This window comes from Antechinus flavipes, chromosome 6 (assembly GCF_016432865.1).
Source record: "Antechinus flavipes isolate AdamAnt ecotype Samford, QLD, Australia chromosome 6, AdamAnt_v2, whole genome shotgun sequence".
NCBI lineage: Eukaryota > Metazoa > Chordata > Mammalia > Dasyuromorphia > Dasyuridae > Antechinus > Antechinus flavipes.
In genome coordinates, this window is record NC_067403.1 from 243,765,153 (window position 1) to 243,785,155 (window position 20,003).

Below are 20,003 nucleotides of genomic sequence, written 5' to 3' on the forward strand. Positions count from 1 at the left end.
GTGAAAGAGATCTTAAACACATAAAGCAGCCAATGATACTTCTGAATAATTCTATTTTTTATAAATGCATTTTGCTTAAAAAAATATAAATGCCCTTTGCTTTCAAATGTGCCTTTCTATAGCTTCTAACCCACTGGTTCTTATTTCATGCTTTGTAGTTATGTGTAATAAATTTAATCCCAATTTTATATTTCCTACAAAAAATTACATTTTAGTCAATAGAGTCTAACCTCAATCCTTACTAAATTATTAAATCTTTCATATGATATTTATTTTGGATCCCCCACCATTCTGTTATTTATCCTATAAATAAATAATCTTCACTTTGTCAAAGTTTCTTAAAATGTGAAACCTAAAAGTCAATATAACACTACAGATTTAATATGTTTGATATAGAGACAAAAGACAGACTCTCCTCTTTTAGTCACCGTACTTTTTATTAATACAGTCGAAAAAAAAAAAAGAGCATTGTTTTCATTTGGGGGAATGGAAGTATCATACCTGTTATGATCCTATCATTCTACCCTTATTCTTTACATGAAAATGTACTTTTTGAACCTGTTAGAACTTAACAATGATTCCAATTTAAATTTTGTAACAGTAGTATCACTCCAATGTTCTAGTCAATTGAGATTTTTTTAAAGTGAATTAATTATCCTTTCCAAGCATAACTTCTCATTCTTCATCAATTACCATTCAACATATTGAAGAACACAGACTAATTCTACAACCTCTATTATCATTAGAGGCATCCTTCAGATTTACATGGATTCATTAACATTCTTTGGTTTAAACTGTTTAATATGCCAAAATATCCTATAACAGCTCATATTTCTCCATATTATCCACCAAATTATTAATTACATACTTAATAAAATAAATATCACTATGTATACAGAAGAATTATAGTGCTTTGAGTTTTTCAGAAGTAGATTACATAAAATCAAGGGCATTTATTACAAAGATTCTCATCTTACTCAGATAACATGTTATAAAACAACAATGGAAAGAAAATCTTTAAAATACATTAAATTCCAAAATAACAAAATAACCAAAAGGTAAACTCCATGTGTATATTTCCAGTGTGTGAGAAGAATATATATTACAAAAACTTTTACCTATGGAATTGGTTCTATGCTGAAATAAGTTCAAGATATCATTTTGCATGTTAAAAAAATGATTTCTACATCAACCAACAACTCAAAACCACAGCTTTATCACAGAGCAAATTTAGAATTTGAAATTAGTCCTGAAAGTTTATGTTTTCTTACATATAATTCTGCAAGAAAATACATCCATCTAATAGTATATTAATTGAAAAGTAATAATTATTCGGGCAGCTACAATTACGTTACTTATTTCTACCATTTAGTCTATTATTTTCATGAGGAAAAGGAAGCATCATATAAAGTAGTTTTTTAATCCAAGTTTTATTTGTCCATATTTTCAAAAAGGAAATGATTGCTGAATTTTCCTGACACCATTTTTTTCCCCCCAGAAAACTAACCGAAAGCTTACACTAGGTAATGTTAACTTCATATGTAATGAGGCAGGAAAATTAAAACACAACAAAAACCAAAATAAATCAAACCTAAGATCTCCATGGATGATTATAATAATGCCCAATAAAAAGAAATCATTTGTGTTCCTTAGAAGGAAAAAATATAAAAGATTGACTTCTCAAAAACTCACACAGAACAAAAGAATTTGAGCTCTCTAGAGTCAAAAAGCTACTACAGAGATTGAAAGCATGAGTTTTCACTCTATCATTTATGAAAGAGAACCTATAGCTAAGAGGTATCTACATGACATACAAAGATTTCAGAAGACTTAGTAGTTTAGCAGATGGTTTTCAAAAATTTGATCAGCAGTAAAAAAGGACTGGTGGCTTCCATGAAAAGATTCAGTATTAAGAAGGAATCTAGTCATATAAAAGAAATAAAAACATAAGCAGAGCACGAACTTATATGTTTATTAAAAGAAATGAAAAAGTCAGAAGCTCAAAATGGTCCTTCATCTCTCACAAGAATTCATAAATCTTAACAGCCTGCCATATTCTACAATTCTGAGATACTATGTTTGTATAATGACACAACAGCAACAAAGCAGAAAAAATGCAAGAAATTCATTTTTCATCAGTTTAAAGTTGCTGAAAAGATGTGTCTAGAGAAGTGAATGATATGGTTCAACAAGGGAAAAGGAAAGTTTTTAATGAAAACTTGCTCACAGAAATTAATATCACTAAAGTACAACTATCTGAAATTGAAAAAAGACACAAATTTAGTAATTTGGAGAACCAGGTAAAAGATTTAAAAGGTCAGAGGAGGGGATACTGGGAAAATAGTTGAGTTAGTTGGTAAATTTCAAGCTCTCCCGTTTTCCCCAACAAAATTTGTGCCTCAGGACAAACAGACACCTGAAAAATCTAGACAAGTGGGGTAAAATTGAGGTCCACCGTATACAACCAAAAAAAATCTGAAGAAACCCTGGGACCTAGATTAATCTATGTGAAGTGCAAACACCTCTGGACTAGCTCTCTAGAAACAGACGGAAAGCCCTGGGGCTAGATAGGTATGGCTGGAGTTTTAGCAGGAACCACAGACACTTTCACCTCCCGGGGACACCTTATGGAACTGGAGTCTGATTCTGGGAAAACAGTTCTACTGATTAGGAACGCCAAGCCCAGCTGTGCTGTGTGATACAGTTCTGGGCTCAAGAAGGAACCAATACACTCATGAGGGCAGAGGAAGTGGGGCAAGGGCACTGCTGGCTTCAGGAATTTGCTGGAGGGTGGAGCTCTAGGTTTAGAGTTCCTAGTTAGAGGGGAAAGCCCTTACACTAATAGCTCTTCTTTAAAAAACAAAACAAAACATAAATTGAATCAGCAAAGAAGAAAACCCACCATAGAAACATACTGTGGGAACAGGGAAGATGGGGGTCCATCTGCAGAGGAGGAGATTGAAATTTAAAAAAGCTTCTACCTCAAAGAGTAACATGACATGGCTCCTTGTCCAGGGACAATTTATAGAACTCAAAAAAGAATTTAAAAATCAAATTAGGGACATTAAGGAAAAAATAATAGAAAAATAAAAATCATCCAAGAAAACCAATAAGATTATGAGAAAAAAAAATTAACCAACTATAAAAGGAGATACAAAGTCTCAAAGAAGAAAATAACTATTTGAAAATTAAAATTGGACAAGGGGAAGCCAGTGAAGCGAGGAGAGACCAAAAATAACAAAATATTCTAAAGAATGAAAAATAGAACAAATGAGAAACAGAAGAATAACAATAGATCTAGAAAACAGATCAAGAAAATATAAGAATAATTGGACTGCTTGAAAATTGTGATCAAAGAAATAACTTTGATACAATAATGCAAGAAATTTAATCCAAGAAAATTGTTCTGAAATGATAGAACATGAGGGGAAAATAAAAATAGAAAAAATTCACCTATCACCATCTCAACAAGATTCTTTGTAGAAAACACACAAAAATATTATTGCCAAATTTCGAAACCCCCAGATCAAAATGAAAATTTTGCACGAAACAAGAAAAAAACATTTCAAACACATGGGAGGGTACAATTAGAATTATACAGGACTTTTCAGCTGCCACAGCAAAAGATCACAGGTCCTGGAATCATTTACTGACAATCAAAAGAACTAGCCAAAAATATAATATCCAACAAAATTTTCTATAATATTGAACAAGAAAAAATGGAAATTCAATGACCTTTCAGATTTCCAGGACTTTCTATCAACCTAACCTCAACTTAATAGAAAATTTAACATATAACAGCCAATATCAAAGATCAACTTCAAGGAACTCAACCTGGATAAATTGTTTATGTTCTTTTTCCCCCCATGGGAAATTTATAGCGTATGTTTAAGATTGACATCAATAATTCAGTAGGCTCAAAAGAAAGATTGGGGCAGAGTTAAGGTGAAAATAGTAATTATGTCATACAAATGACATGCAGAGGAAGAATAGACACAAAGGCATTACAGGGGAGAGGTGGCCTTGTATTTTTGAAAACCTATACATACAGGGAATGGATTAAATAGGCAACACTTTACATATACTATGAAGGGTGTAATACCCTCAAAAATCTATAAAGAAACAAGGGAGAAGGGATGGGTGAACAGGGAAGCAAAGGATGTGGGAAGGAGACAAGGAAGGATCTATGGATGGGGGGAGATTATATAACAGTAAGGCAAGTTAGGAACAGACTTAAAACAAAGGGATAGGAAAGATATGTGTGTCTATGTGTGTGTGTGTGTGTGTGGGGATTTGTGTAGGTATCTATATATGTATATATAAATATATCCTTTCTTAACTATAGCCTCCTTGGGGATGGTGGGGCAGATAAAAGGTAGAATAAGAACAAAGTAAAAAAGATGTGCAGCTAAGAAAACAACAATTTACAAATAAGAAAAATGGACATTCATGAATATAATTTTTTTATATATATGTATACATGTGCATATGTGTGTATGTATGTATATATGTATGTATGTATATATATTGAACCAGTATTTGTTATTATATATTTTGAATCCTCCCTGATGTTCTGCCGGATATATGACAATGTTCTCCTTTGTTTTGTTTCATTTTATTTTGTATTCCTTTTCTGTTTTTCTTTTTTCTTATTCTGTTTCTTTAAATAAAATAAATTTGGGGAAAAAATTTTAAAAAGTCTTTTTATATGGATATCAATTTTAGTAGAGGAGCAAGGAAAAAGCATTATCAATATTGAAAAGGCAATAAATGATACTCAGGAAAATTGTGAGAAGAAAAAAAAAAGAAAAGAGGAATTCAGACGAGTTATTAAGTACAAAAAAAGAAACCCTTTCAAGATTTTGTATTAGTGGTGCTATTCATGTTGCACTTAACAAAATAAGAATCATTTTCACAATTTTCTGACTACTATACAAATTGAGGTATCCCATATTTAAGTGACTTCACTCTTTTTCATTAGCTGGAACACATAATAGTTTCACATTTAAGTCTGGTTAAGTATTATAAAAATTCAGAATATGTCTGGTATTTAAGAGAATTAACTTGATAATCTAAAGCTCCCAAAAAATTTCATCTTGGGGAAGTAAAAAATAATAAAAACAAGAACTTCTTAGGTCACAGAAATTTTCAGACTACCCTTATGATGAGGAAAAATGTAAACTTAATAGTTTAGAAAAATTTCAAATTCTGACTTAACTTTCTTTCAATATTATTATAATAATTTCAATGCTCATTTAACTGAAGATACCAGAAGATTCAGGTACATTTAAAATGAAAGAATCTTTCTTGCAATATATTGCATTTCTTTCTATATTAACTCACTATTACTCTATGTTCTCTTAAGTCAGGAATCATGTTTATTATAACTTTTGTAATTCCCAAAGCAGCACATATGTGACACTTGGCATGCTACAGTCTCCCAAAACTTATGGCTTCCATAAATGTAGCTAGAGATAAGAACAGCATTAAATAAAATAGTTTGCGCTGAAATCTCAAAGAGTAGAGTACTATACAGATACTGTAGGTTCAGGATCCTTGGTTTATTCCAGTGTAATCAGATTCTAGGAAAATAAGCTCACGATCCTCAGACACACACAAGATTGATTTGCATCATGAAGTTTATTTATTAATGATTAACTGTACTTTGAATGAAATACTGATGTAAAAAATAGAAGACTAGCTTGAAAATATTATCTCCTTAGGATACTTCCAATCTTCTTGAAGGGTAAGGACATTCAAAAAATTTCTTTGGTAAATAAATTAACTGGATTGAAAAGAGTTGGATGCTTCTAATGTATATTTTCTTCAAGTTTTAATATCTTGATAAATTACTTTTCTCTGGGCATTTCTTTTTTAAAGTACCCTTGCTCCTCAATACAATACCAAAAATATGAGAGATACTCTGATATTTTCTAACTCTCCAATTATTCCTTGAGTTTGTTTAAACCAGTTATAGAACATGTTATTCAGTTGTGTCTGGACCATATTTTCCATGGGTTTTCTTGGTAAAAGAGTGGTTGGAGTAGTTTACTAAAATTCCCATCCTTAGTAGGTTAGGACAAAAAGAGATTAAGTGACTCTCTTCTCAGGTTCCCATAGCTATTTAGTCTAGATTTGAACTCAGGCGTTTCTGACTCCAGCCAAAAACTATCTACTGAATTATCTAGTTACTTCTTATAACATATACTTGCACCAAATTTTAAGACACTACTCTCTTTCCTAATTTCTCTACTTTTGCATAATTTCCATGCCTAGTAACCCAATTCCTAGTTATTTTGACTAATTATCCAATTAGCAAACAAACTAGGCATTTTACATTTATTTTTTTGATAATATCACCATCACTGTGTGGGACAGTACCTATATAAATGACAAATCAAAACTGGGCAATTTTGTCTTGATCGACTATTTTTCGGGGAAAATAATTTAAATGGACTTTAGATTTCAATTATCTTCACTCTCTCAATGACTGTTTATAACTGAACTTCTGTACATGTGAAAGCTCCTTTAGGAAGTATCAAAGTGAGATTGTAAGCCACTGAAACCAAACTAGGTTTTTTTACCCTTGTAATAAAATATATATCAGAGCTAAGTTAATGTCCAAAGATATGTAAAACTGTAAGGAAATCAAGTGTTTTCAATGAAATATCTCTAAGAAACATCATAACCACTTTTTAAGTTATAATGCATCTTTGCAGAACAAATGTTCAGTTTTAAACATTACAATAAAGTTAAACATTACAATAATTAGCAATAACTATACAAAATATATGCTTTTGCTTATATAATTGATTAAGTTTATTAAAATGGTGAAAGGCATCCATTTCATTTCATATTTTCACATCTGGATTTTCATTTAAGGTAATCAAGTTGTTTGGGGTTTTTTTAGGTACTAAATAACAACTGACATTTATGATAACTAAAATACATTTTTCTCTTGAACTTTGTGATCAATAAAAATTTTATGAAAGAACACGTTAAAAATCAGGGAAAAACTAAATTAAGTACTTTAAAATGTTTTTTTCATAAAATTGCTTTCTTATAGTTTATAAAAATATTTAAGATATATGATTTCAGTGAGTATTACTATTGCACATAAATAAAAATTAAGCCAATGATTCTTTTCCCCACCATTTAAAAGAATTGTAGAAGAGACTGCAGAGATCATCCAATCCAAGCTGGCTAAGAAATTTCTAAAAATCACTAACAAGTGATCATCTAGCTTCCACTAGAATACTTCTACTAAAGGAAAATCTGTCAACTAATTAAATAGATCTAAATGATTTAATTTGGTGAAATATTATTCCTACAATTTAAGTTTTTAAAAGTTAAAAAAAATTTAACTATGTAGACATATATTATTAACAGAGGAAAAAAGAGAGGGAAAGGAAGGGAGAGACAGGGAAAACTAAGTATTATTCTAATAAATCATGGCATTAACATGAAATGGCTGAATTCCTAAAAATTAAATCATAGGAATAAAATATGTGGAAGGGGCTTTCCAATTTGGTCTTCAAGCATGAACTTGGTATCTTATCTAGCTAACTAAGTTTGGAGAGAAACATTACAAGAATATTGACTACTAAAATCAAAGCAAAAGAATTTTACAATTATGTAATATTCCCAAGTACTGAGTATCACTGGGAAATATAGTGTCAATAATAGCAATTTTCCTGCAAGAAAACTAGCAACCTCTAAGCACCTTAAGAAACACATTAATGCAAATATTTATGGAAATATTTTCTAATAACAAAGCACACTATAAACTCCCCTTTCTTAAAAAGAAAATAATGAAATAATATAATCTTTTCACGTCATGACAGGAGTACCACCATAAATACTGATTATGCAATGCCATATGACTCTGAAGTTCTAAGAAGTTACTATAATAAATATTCCCAAATTTGTGAGCTTTCTCTAGTTTGTGTTATTTATTGTCATCTTTTTATTTAGCTGGCAGGAATTTCCTCTTTCAATTTGTCTTTTCTCATTTGCTATTGATTAGGAGTCAGATAAAAGACTTATTAACCATCAAGCTTTATAAGAAAATATATAAAATGCAGGTGAATATGTTCTAAGTAAAGGACTTGAGAGATTCTTCCAAAAGCCAAGGACATGCGATGGAATTTGGTAACTTAGAGCATCAACATGAATTATTTTATGAACTTCTCAGTTTACCTTCTGTTTTGTTATGTTCTAATATATGAAGATGTCTGATGAATGGTCAGCAGATAAGTTAAATTATGACTGAAGTACTAATGTAAGGAGGCATCAGAATACTGGAGATAGGGAAATGTTTTCCTGATTTTTAAAAATTATAAAATGGCACTTTCAGAAACTCTACATTATTGGACTGAAGATTACTAGGTGCCCATGAAGAACTGCTAATTACTGGTAGTATATTTAAAGTTGAGTCTCTCATGAGAAGATATTTAAAAATTCATTCATGGAGGAGGTCAAAGTAGAAAACCTCAAAAGACCTCTTCTAATCTCAAGATTCTAAGATTCCTGGAAATTAATCTCTTATGAACTCCAACAGAGTTGTAGCCCAGAAGATACTGCTGGAGAGTAGAGTTAAGCCTTGATTATCTGAGAACTTATACCTAAGACACTGGAACACAATGGAAGGCACAGATTGGTCTTTTTTTTCTATAGCCCTTATGTCCACAGGATAGATTAAAAACAACAGTAGCAGCAACATAGGATTTCTGAACTTTAAAAAAAAAAAAAAAAAAAAACACACACACACAAAAAAAACACTCTTATAACTACATTTCAATTGGCAATTCAATATCTAATCCTATGTAGTTTTAAAAATCTTTTTAAAATTACTACTCTGAAAAAAACACTAGACTGTCAAAGGAGTCAATGATATAAAAATGACTAAGATTCACCATTTTTAAGATTATTTCTCTTGTGTGCCATCTAATAGGATTAATGATATTAGTTAAAATTGTTAATCTCTCTGAGAGTAATTGTTAAGCATTTTTACAAAATTATTCATATCTTTTGCATGTAATGTTCTCTCTAAAATGTAATGTTCTCTGTTGAGGTTTCCTTGGGGTCTCTGGGAGCAGCCTTCCTTTCAGTTCAGTAGGTTAAAGTCCAAATCCTTTATTGTCTCTTTCAAAGTCTTGTCTCCTCAATGGATAAATGATGGACAGAAACAGCTACACCCAAAGAAGGAACACTGGGAAACGAATGTGAACTATTTGCATTTTTGATTTTCCTCCCGAGTTATTTTTACCTTCTGAATCCAATTCTCCCTGTGCAACAGGAGAACTGTTTGGTTCTGCAAATATGGATTATATCTAGGATATACTGCAACATATTTAACATATATAGGACTGCTTGCCATATTGGGGGGGGGGGTGGAGGGAGGGAGGGGAAAAAACGAAACATAAGCGAGTGCAAGGGATAATGTTGTAAAAAATTACCCTGGCATGGATTCTGTCAATACAAAGTTATTATTAAATAAAATAAAATTTAAAAAAATAAAATAAAATAAAATAAAAATACTGAGAATAGGAAAAAAAAAAAAAAGTCTTGTCTTCTTTCCTGGGGCCTGGTTAACTTTCTTATAATCCAGATCCTTTATTATCTCTTTCCTGGGGCCGGGCAGCTTTCTGGAGAGCCTTTCAGTCTGGCCTTGGTCTTAGTGGGGGAAATGCAGGAGTCCAGGCCAGCCACCAGGAAGATTTAAGATCGAATTGAACTTCTCCCCTTGGTTCTGAGAGCTTAAGCTCCTGCCGCCAGTCCTTTGCCTTCTCTCCAAATGTCTCTCCTAGCTAAGGCTCCTAGTTTATATGCTCCAAACTGAGTATACACCAATCATTATATCACTAGGAAACCATTATTTGTTGTAGGATTAAATCAATGCTAAACTAGATTTAACCAATGTTTCCTCAATTCCACTTAGTACCTTGTTTCAAATTCTGGCCCATAACATTTACATAATTTATTTCCATAAGTTTACCAAATATAGAAGGGGAAAGAGAGATTATAAATTAAGATTTTATGGTGTGTGTGTGTGTGTGTGTGTGTATGTGTGTATTTATGTGTATTTTTTGGTTCAGATTTGTGTTTTATTCTTTTAGCATAAAAACACCTTCTAATAATAAAAGCCAGCAACTCCTCTGTCATATATAAGAAAGCTTCCTTGGGGCACCAGGAGGTTAAATGACTTCTCATGGTCACACAGATTTTATGTTATTGGCAGAATTTAAACCCAGATCTTCCTGATTCCATAGCTAGTCCTCTCTATTCACTAGGGACAATACCTTGCACTTTTTAAAATGTTATGTATAAAGCAAGAGAGTTATACATGGAAATTCTCATTTATAAAGCTCTCTACACATTTTCAGTGATAACATTATAATTTTAATTAATAGTTCTTCCTGGAAGGAAACAAAAATACTATAAATCTTATGTGATTCTGAGACAGCAATGGGATGGACATGATAGTGCTATTGTTTTTGAAAACATGGCTCTTCTTTAAATGGATGGCAAAGAAAAAAGAACCCATTAATTGAAAACCCATGATCATTTGACATAAGGTAGAATTAACACTGTTCTATGTAAAGGGAAAGGAAGGAAGCAGAGTTCTAGGAAGTTAAACATATAAAAAATTTCAAGAATAATGTTAAACTATGTAAAATCTTTTATGAAGCACTTTGAAAGAATCCATTTAACAATGATGATGGTAGCTAACATTTATATATCATTTACTGTATGCTAAGCGCTTTACAAATACTACGTCATTTGATCTTCACAACATTGAGATGAGGTAAATGAGGCAAACAGAGAAGTCAAGTGACATGGCCAGGCTCATATAAGTAGTACATGACTGAGGCTGGATCTGATCTAACTAAAGTGATTCTGATGCCAAGCCTAGAGCTGTATACACTGGCACCGACCAGCTGCCCCATTTATACCAAATATACTAATTACAAAGCACATCTATTCATTTTTCAAGATGGAGTCTTAGGAACACTATTTAGTAACTTCTCATTAACACATTGAATATACTTGAAAAAGATGCAAAGGATTCTTTAGTTATAAAATAAGGGATGTTATCTACACCTAGTTCACTTCCCCCTAATCCAAGTAAAGTCCCACTTTACTGATTAAAAAAAATGATCTAGAATGACTTGCCCAAAATAATATTATATATACTAAACGAAATTGCCTTAAAATGACGTTTCCATTGGAAACAATGAAATACAAATGTATACATTTACATATACTTAAAATATGTATAAATAATATATATGTAAAATTATGTACATGCTATACATATGAAACATAATTTCAATTAATTCATAATTAGCTGAAAGTGATTTTGTTTGTTGTATGTTTACTCTGCTTTACACAATAAAATTATTAGTATTCATATTTCCCATTCTTTATATTATAATTTCAAAGCATTATCAACAAGTACTGAGCCCTCTACTAGTTACTGGAAAGACAGTTAAAAATGAAACAATCTCTAACCCATGTGGAATTTACTTCAATTAGGGGAAATAGTATGAACTCATGACAATTAAATACAAAATATAAACCAAAAGTAAATATCAAGTAATTTCTTAGAGGAAATACCAGCAACGGGTGAGCAAAAGGAGAGAGTTGGAGAAAAGTCTCATATAAGAAATAGTCCTTGAACAACTTGGAAGGAAGTTATTAAACTAAATTTTGAAATAAGCTAGGGATTCTTTCTGATAGAAATGACAAGGGGAGTTCATTTCAGATTCAAGAAACAGCCTATCCAAAAGCTGAGAAGGGAGAGGGTTTGTTCTGTGTAAGCAAATTTAGTCTAGCTGAACTTAAGGCTGGAAAAGTTGGTTGGAGCCAGGTTAAGAAGGACTATTGTCATTTTATTTTTATATTAGAGGCAATGAGAAACCTGTGAAGTTTTCTCAGCTGAGAAGTGATATGATCAAATCTGTGCTTTTGGAAAATCATTTTAACAACTGTTAAAACATGTGGAAGATGTATTATACAGGGGAGAAACTGAAAAGAAGGGGATAAAAGCCTAAATTAAGGTGATAACAATCTGAGTGTAGAGAAGGGGCCAGATACGAAAAATGTTGTGAAGGTAGAATCAACAAGACTTAGAATTTGGCTAAATATACAGAGTAAGAGAGAAGGGAAAGATAAAGCTGTCTCTTAAGTGGGTGAATTTAAGGGTAGTACCATTCATTTCAATAGAAATTCAAAAGATTGATAGAAGAAAAAGATAATTCTCCCCCCTCCTTGTCCCATTTCCTAATATTGATTAGGACCACTTACTTTTCCAGGATTATCATGTTCCTCTGTATGCACTGAACATTCAAAGTCAAACTAGCCCACTTCACATTCCCTATGCACACCACCACCTAACTCTGCCTTTGTACACACTCTCCCTTATGCCCAGAATATTTTGCCTTGAGCCATTTGCTTCTTAGCTTTCTTCATAGGTTAGTTCTGTTGCTATTTCCTATGGCATGACTTTATTTTGTTTATATTTTATTTACATGTACATTATTGCTTCCCACTCCTAATATAAACTCCTAGAGGGCAGGAATTATTTTCATTTTTTTTATATATCCCCAGTATCAATATCTAGTATGCAAGCAAAAACTTAATAAGTGATCTTTAAATGACTAAAAAAAATGATGGAAATTGTGGTATCGCTTGACAACTGAAGGAATGGGCAATTCTGTTCTATGTAAGTTGAATTTGAGGTGCCTATGAGATGTTCTAATTGAGAAGTCTACCAGGTAATTGGGACCAGAGTTCAGAAAAGATATTAGGTCTGGATTTGGGAGTCATCTGTAAACTGATGATGAAATCTATGGGAGCAGACTAGCTAGAACATCAGGAGAAGTCAAATGCAGAGAAAAGGGTGCAGAGTAGAACCTCAAAGGACATCCACACTCAAAGTGATGAGAGATGGATAATGATGCATCCAAGGACACAACCCTGAAGGAAGAAGCTGATTAACAACAATGATATGGAAGCCAGAGGAGGAGAAAGTTTTTAGGAGTGATCAACAAGAGTGTCAAAAAATTTGGTTTTATTGGTTGTTTTTTTTTGTTTTTGTTTTTGTTTTTTTTTTTTTTTGGGGGGGGGGGTGACGCACATATTGACAACTGAAAAATCACTATTGGTTACAGTACTTAAAGAGATTGTTGATATTCACATACTTTGATCTAGCAATCCTATTACTGAGTAACTCAAAGAGTCAAACACAGAAAAATCTTACATATATTAAATATTCAATGTAGTTCTCTTGTGATAATGAAAACTGAAGATAAAATGATACATATCAAGTTGGGAATGATTAAACAGTGGTATGTGAATATAATATTATTGTGCCTCAAGGGACATTAAATGTGAGAGATTCAGAAAATCATAAAAACCCTATATAAATTAACAGTCAAAGAAGCCAGAACCAGAAAAAAAAATATTAACTAGATTCAGATTAAATGCAATAACCAACACTGATCCCAGGATATAAGAATTCTTTCTCCTCTCCATAAAAAAGTAAGGTAGAAACATATGCCAAATATAATAAATCCAGATGTTGGAACTATACTGTTAATTTTTGCTTAAGTGTCATTCTTTATTACAAGAGTAGTATGTAGGAGGAAAGGAATGAAATATCAGAAAATGACCTTGATTAAAAAAAAAAAACCATCATAATGGCACCAATAAAATTTTTAAAAGATAGTTTGATAGTAAAAAGAAGAAACAACAGATAAAAGGCTAAATAAATGACAGAGTCAAAATAAGGCCTTTTTTTTCTTTTTTCTTTTTAAAGCATAGATCTATCAAGATATGTTTGTAGCCACTAGTGACTGGAGATGGAAGACGAATATGACAGGGTAAGCTCCTGGAAGGATAGGATCAAAACCCCAGTGGGAATGAGAAGCATCATTACCTCCTTCCTAAGGCAGGAAGAATGAAAGGCTGTGCTCTTTAACAGTCCTCCCAAAGTCTCACTTTAAGAAGGGATCAGGATTTTCTAGCTCATTTCATTTTCTATATGCTCTGCTAGATTTCACTCCAGGAACATTGTGTCTCCCACCAATGCTCTTACGTGTTCTCTTCCCACTAATCAGTTTTCTTTTGTATACTCTTTCCTCATAAGATATAAATATTTAAAGGGCAGAGACTGTCTCTTTTTCTTATTTGTATTCCCAGAATTTAGCATGGTGATTAGCAAATAGCATGGGAGTAAAAGGAGACAGACGTCAGGGTTGAGGATTGGCAATGCTAGAATGGCAATAAGATAACACAAAGAATTCAAATGTGAAGGGCAGTGTATGACTAAATTGGCCAACTATAACAGGGTTTCTTAAATTTTTTCATCTGAGAAATTTTTACACAACCTTGGGTATATATAAAAAATACGTATACAAATCAAACATTTATTGATAATCATAATTTCACAACTTTCAGTTCTTAGACCCCATACAGGGCGGTAATCCAAAATTTAAGAAGCTGGGCAATATAAGGGGAAAGCTGTGATTCATTTCAATTTGACTTAATATATTAAAAATGTATAGATTTCAATAAAGTATAAGTTATTCCCTTATTCTTTATTCCAAATACAATGATTTGGAGCAAATATTCCTTTATTCACCATGACAAGTTATCTTTGGTTAGAGCCATAAGAGTTACATCTAAAATCAATAAGGGATAACCTCTAATCTCTGCTTCAAACCTCCTAAATGATTTTAAGCTAGTCACTTTTCTTAGGTCTCAACAGTTCTCTCATTCAAATAAGTTTACAAACAAATCCACTATCTAAACAATTTATAATATCCTATGTATTAAGCTATACAAAAATTCACAATATAAAATTAAACAACAACCTCCAGTTTCTCACTCTAAAAGGAACGATAGGTGAATTAACTATAAAAATTACTTTAAATTGTACTCAAGGAATGATTTAAGAGTTAAAAGGAGGGGCTAGGTGGTGCAGTGGATAGGGTACCAGTCCTGAAGTCAGGAGGACCAGAGTTCAAATCTGGTCTCAGACACTTGTCATCTCCTAGCTGTCTGACCCTGGGCAAGTGTCACTTAACCCTAACTGCGCAGCCAAAAAAAAAAAAAAAGAGTGCTAAAAAAAAAATGGCATGGACAGACAAATATAAACACATGTACAAATATAAAATACATGTAAATATAACTATTACAAAACAAAACATTTATCTGCCATTATTTTTCATAAAATCTAATACAAAGTGGGCTCAGTATGATTGTGGGACAATTTCACTATTTTTTTATTGAGCAAAAATCAAAAATTATAAACTAATTTTAATGAAGTATTAATAGCACTTGGAAGCCCCTAAAAGAGAAGGCACAACTACCATTCACAAAATTGTTTTTTGAGTGAAGGAAAAGATTGGCAGAGGAGGTATGAAAAAGACATAGCAATTAGGTTTCCTTGGCCTTACACAAGAAAAGTAATGTAAATCTAAATACATTTCTCCATTATTTATACAAGAATAATTCAAAACAAGGCAAGGGTCATATGAGTGTAAAATGTCATATATGCTCTCAGATGTTGGTTAATTTTCCTTAACTTTATAACAATTGTCACAGGATTGGCAGCGAAGATAAATATTCAGAAATAATTGTGATATAAAACCAAATAGTATGATCAAAAGTTTTAAAAGATTCATGTAATAATTTAATTTAAAACATGTTAGAATTTAAGTTATTCAATAAGGGGAAAATGAGCGCTACCTCTTCCCATTCCTATTACAAGACAGACTACATTCTTTGTTTCTTGTCCTTTAATCACAGATTCCAAATGGCTACTCAACTCTTCTGCTCCAATTATTTGGTAGAACATCATAAACAACTAAAAAAACATTTTGAGCAGGTATAGACTGCCTAACTCATGTGAGAAGGCTTTATATAGTAGGAAAATTACATTTAAAAAGAAAGGGAAAAAAGGTCACTAAATTCATAGCATAAAAAAGTTAAATAAACTTAATAGTTCCCATATTAGTAGAATTAATATGGTCATATGTCCAATATTTCAAAACACAAATTATTATCTTTATGACAATATATCACTTATCTTGAATTTATATTTTCAGATTTGTTACTTACACCAACACAGGTTTTCCTGACATCCTGGGATGACTTAGAACTTCAGTTATTGCCGCTCTCGTTTCTTCTATTCTATTTACATCACTGGAATCGATCACAAATATCAAGCCATATGATTCAGCATAGTAATTTTTCCAAATTCCCCGAATTCTGTGTCCACCTCCTACGTCAAAAATTGTGACATCAAAATTTCCCTGTTTAAAATCAATTCTGGAAAAACCAATGGTTGGGGCCACGTCTGTTGGACTTTCTGTTTTAAAGGGGAAAAAAAAATACAACATTCTTAGGAATGCTTTTGCTAATATTTAACTTTACACTACATTATTAAATAATTTAAAATCTTACATCATTATACTAAAGCAAAGCTTTGAAATATTCATTTAAAGAAAAATTCACTGTTTGACTAAAAAGATTTTGTTAGGCAGGCAATGTAAGACTATAAAAAATACAAAGAAATATATGATAACAAAAACCCTGCTGGTAAAGAGCTTACAATTCAATAAGAGATTAGACATACAAAAAGTTAGACAATATAAGCAATGACTTACAAACAATTTATAAATACACATATGCTATATATCCTCCTTTATGTCCTTCTATATAAGACTATCTCACATTTATTCAGTTTTTTTTTTTTTTTATTTGTGTGTAAAGGATTGTATGGGGGTAGTGAGGTAGCAAAGTAAGTAAGAGTGCCAGGTCTAGACTCATGAAGAGCTGAGTTCAAGTTCAGCCTTAGACACTTTCTAGCTAGGTGATGCTACACAAGTCATTTAATCTGTTGACTTCAGTTTCCTCATCTGTAAAATGAATTGGACTTAACAACGAAGGAGGTTTATGTTTTTTATCATCACCCCCATGTATAGACAATAAAACTGAGGCTCAGAGAGGTTATGTGACTTTGTCACAAAGGTAGCATAATCATTAGGGATGGCAATGTTAACTCTGCTAAATTGCCTTTCCCTTACCCTAAGGAAGAAATCTTTTAGAGAATAGATGGGTTCAGAAATAAAACCACAGATAAAAATGTAAAAAAGCAAGATCAGTTCTAGAAAGCTTACAGTATCCTCATCTCTGCCTCCCAGCTGCCCTCTATGAAGACCTGCCCTCTATGAAGAGCTTTTCCTGATCCTTCTTAATGATTTTTGCCTTTCCCCTAATGACAGTTTGTATATCTTATTTGTCATGGTTGTTTTCACATATTGCAACTCATTAAATCAGAGAAAAGGGACTGTTCTTTTGCCCTTCTTTGTATCTTTTGTACTTAACGTAATTTCTGGCATATAGTAAGTGGTTAATAAATGTTTACTGATTAACTCACTGAAGGGAAACTTTCATGGGGTAGAGCTTTTTTTAAAGGAATAAACATCCCTAACAAATATCTTCATAGCTGAATTTTTCTACCTCCTTCTGATAGACATCTTACCAAATATGTAATTTATTTGGCATTAATAAAGATAAACTTTTAAAAACAGATTTACTTTTGGTAGAATTAAAAGACTTCTTTACCTTAAATATATATACTGCTTTGAAGTTTGCCACAAAGTACTTTCCTTATGACAGAGTATGAAACTGTGTTCCCTTTTGATCTGTAAAATTGAACTCTAAAATTCTGTCCCCTTTGATTCCTGGTCTCCCAGGCTCCTTGGAGTCTATGAGAGCTTCTCAGCCTGGGCCATTTCTAAGGCAAATCACCTCCATTGATACTCAGATCTCCATTCAGGCTGAAAAAGCCTTCAAAGTAATTTCAATTGAGAGATCCTGGTCTAATCAGCTCAAATTGTCTCCAGGCCCTGCCAAGATCCACTCACAAAATAGGTTTCTGTTCTCTCACTTCTTTGCAGAATGTCCAAAGTAGAATCTTCTGCCTCTTTGGCATAGCTGCCAGGACCCTGCCTGCTGTAAAGATATTCTCTTCTCAGGGCCAATCTCCATTTCCCTAATAGGACTTTGCCACTAACGAAGTCAGTTTTTCTAGCAAAGCTGATTTCTCATTCAATAATAAACTTCCATTTTTGCCACTTAAAACTCTTCAGTTCATGAATTTTTTCATGAAGAACCTGTACCAAGCAAAAGGGGATTCCCACAACTCTCTGACTGCCACTAGAACCCCATCACTTATAACAAATACTATTTTACAGATGAGAAAATTGTGACTGAAAGGTAAAGTTAAAGTAAATCTCTTGTTATATAAATAACCAGTTAAACCTGTATTAAAACCAGGTTCCAAATCCAACACTTCTTTACTATAAATTCTACTTCATTCCATCATTTAGATTGCTTACTTTCCAATTCTTAACTACATAAAGGAATAATCAGTAGAGGAAGACTCTTGGGGGGGTGGGGGGCATCTGGGGCAGCATAAGAACAAGTAGTACCCAAGAAAGCTACAAAGGAATTGGATATCAAAGACAAACTTAAGGGGAAAAAAAAAGGTTGCCTGGGATTAGGAGGTAAAGGGGGATTATTACAGAATCACAGAATTTTAAAGCTGGAAGTGTTCTTAGAGATCGTTTAGTTCAATGCGCTCATTTTACAAATTAGAATGAAGGTCCAATACAGGAAGGTGACTTATCCAAAGCTATATGAGTCAGTAGTAAAGCAATGATTAAAAATCTGATTTCCTAAATGCAAGTTCAGAGTTCTTTCCTTTATGCCAGTGTTTTCCAAAACAAATTATACTATAGACAAATAAAATATTTAAATGTTTTATGGTGGCACTTCAATAAATGTTAAATACCTCTGTGCAAGACACCATGTTAGACCATTGACCATTCTATCTTCCACAATCTTATCAACAGGTTGCATCTGTTGGGGGAAGGCTATAACCTTGGGTAAGAACAATATCATGCAAGGGAAAAGAAGAGAGGAAGGGAAGAGTCAGCTTATCCCTTCTCAAATGTGAAGGCTCAGGATAGGTTAATGACTATATAAAAAACTCATACAGCTTCCTACTCTTCCCACCCACTCCCATCTCTTCTCTGACTTTATGGCCCTTATACTCTGAGAATAAAAGATGCTGCTCTAAGTATTCATACTCTCATTCCGCCACATTGAAAGTTAAATAGGCTCTCTATATGTATGTAATCATTCACAATACTGTTTCCATACCAATGACAACAAAAAAGTGCTGCAAGCTTCATACAACTAACTCTTCAAACAATGATTCTAGAAATCATTTCAACAGCATTTAAGGAAATTTAAATAATGATATAAAACTTGTGCAATATAACATTCTAAATACAAATAATGCTAAAATGAAAAATGACATCTTTCCTAAAAGAGCTTGACAAATCTAGTCACAGAAGACATACATAAATAACCCCAGTGCAAGATACATATCAATCAGCAAAGTCAAATAGATAGGAATGAGATTAGGTATGGGACAGTGACAGATCTGAAAAGTCTTCAAGGAAGAGACAGGATATGATTAGGTGAAGTTTAAGAGAAAGTGGAATATCTATGATTTAGAGAAAGTGTTACATCTGTGAATATTGACATAAGTTGAAAAAAGGGCAAAACAAGATAAAAGATAGTACACCATTTGATGACCTGAATGGGGGGGAGGGGGAAGAGGGGGGAAGGGGAGAGAAGCTTTGTAAAAAATAGCTAATCAAAATTAAAGATAATTTAACAATTATAAAAATATCCATAGCTTACCTCCTTTGACAACTCTGGCTGTGGCAGTTTTTCCTGAATTATCAAGCCCCACCATAAGAAGAGTAACTTTCCTTTAAAAAATTACATTCAAAAAATCACTTAAGGATACAATCATTTACATTTTTAAAATTTATTTCTGACACAATTAAGCAAAATAATTTTTAAAGGTAGTCACTTTTTGATATTCTACATAGAGGGATGTAATAAATAATTCA

The 20,003-nt window shown here is 32.4% G+C and overlaps 2 protein-coding genes across 3 annotated transcripts in view; one reads left to right on the forward strand and one right to left on the reverse strand.

The window, feature by feature from the left end:
* The window catches only part of ARL13B (ADP ribosylation factor like GTPase 13B), a 92,656-nt gene that overhangs the window by 64,713 nt on the left and 7,940 nt on the right, over positions 1-20,003 (reverse strand). For both annotated transcript variants that reach the window (XM_051967649.1, XM_051967650.1), the window contains exons 2-3: positions 19,789-19,859; positions 16,129-16,378 (exon numbers count right to left, since the gene is read on the reverse strand). In XM_051967649.1, the coding sequence (XP_051823609.1) occupies positions 16,129-16,378; positions 19,789-19,859 (321 nt within the window). The remainder of the gene's footprint in view (positions 1-16,128; positions 16,379-19,788; positions 19,860-20,003) is intronic.
* Positions 475-4,895, forward strand: STX19 (syntaxin 19). Its single transcript, XM_051967651.1, is given in 5 exon segments — positions 475-1,827; positions 1,829-1,871; positions 1,873-2,149; positions 2,152-2,308; positions 4,691-4,895. Coding segments are annotated over 5 exon segments (759 nt in total). The 5' UTR covers positions 475-1,750.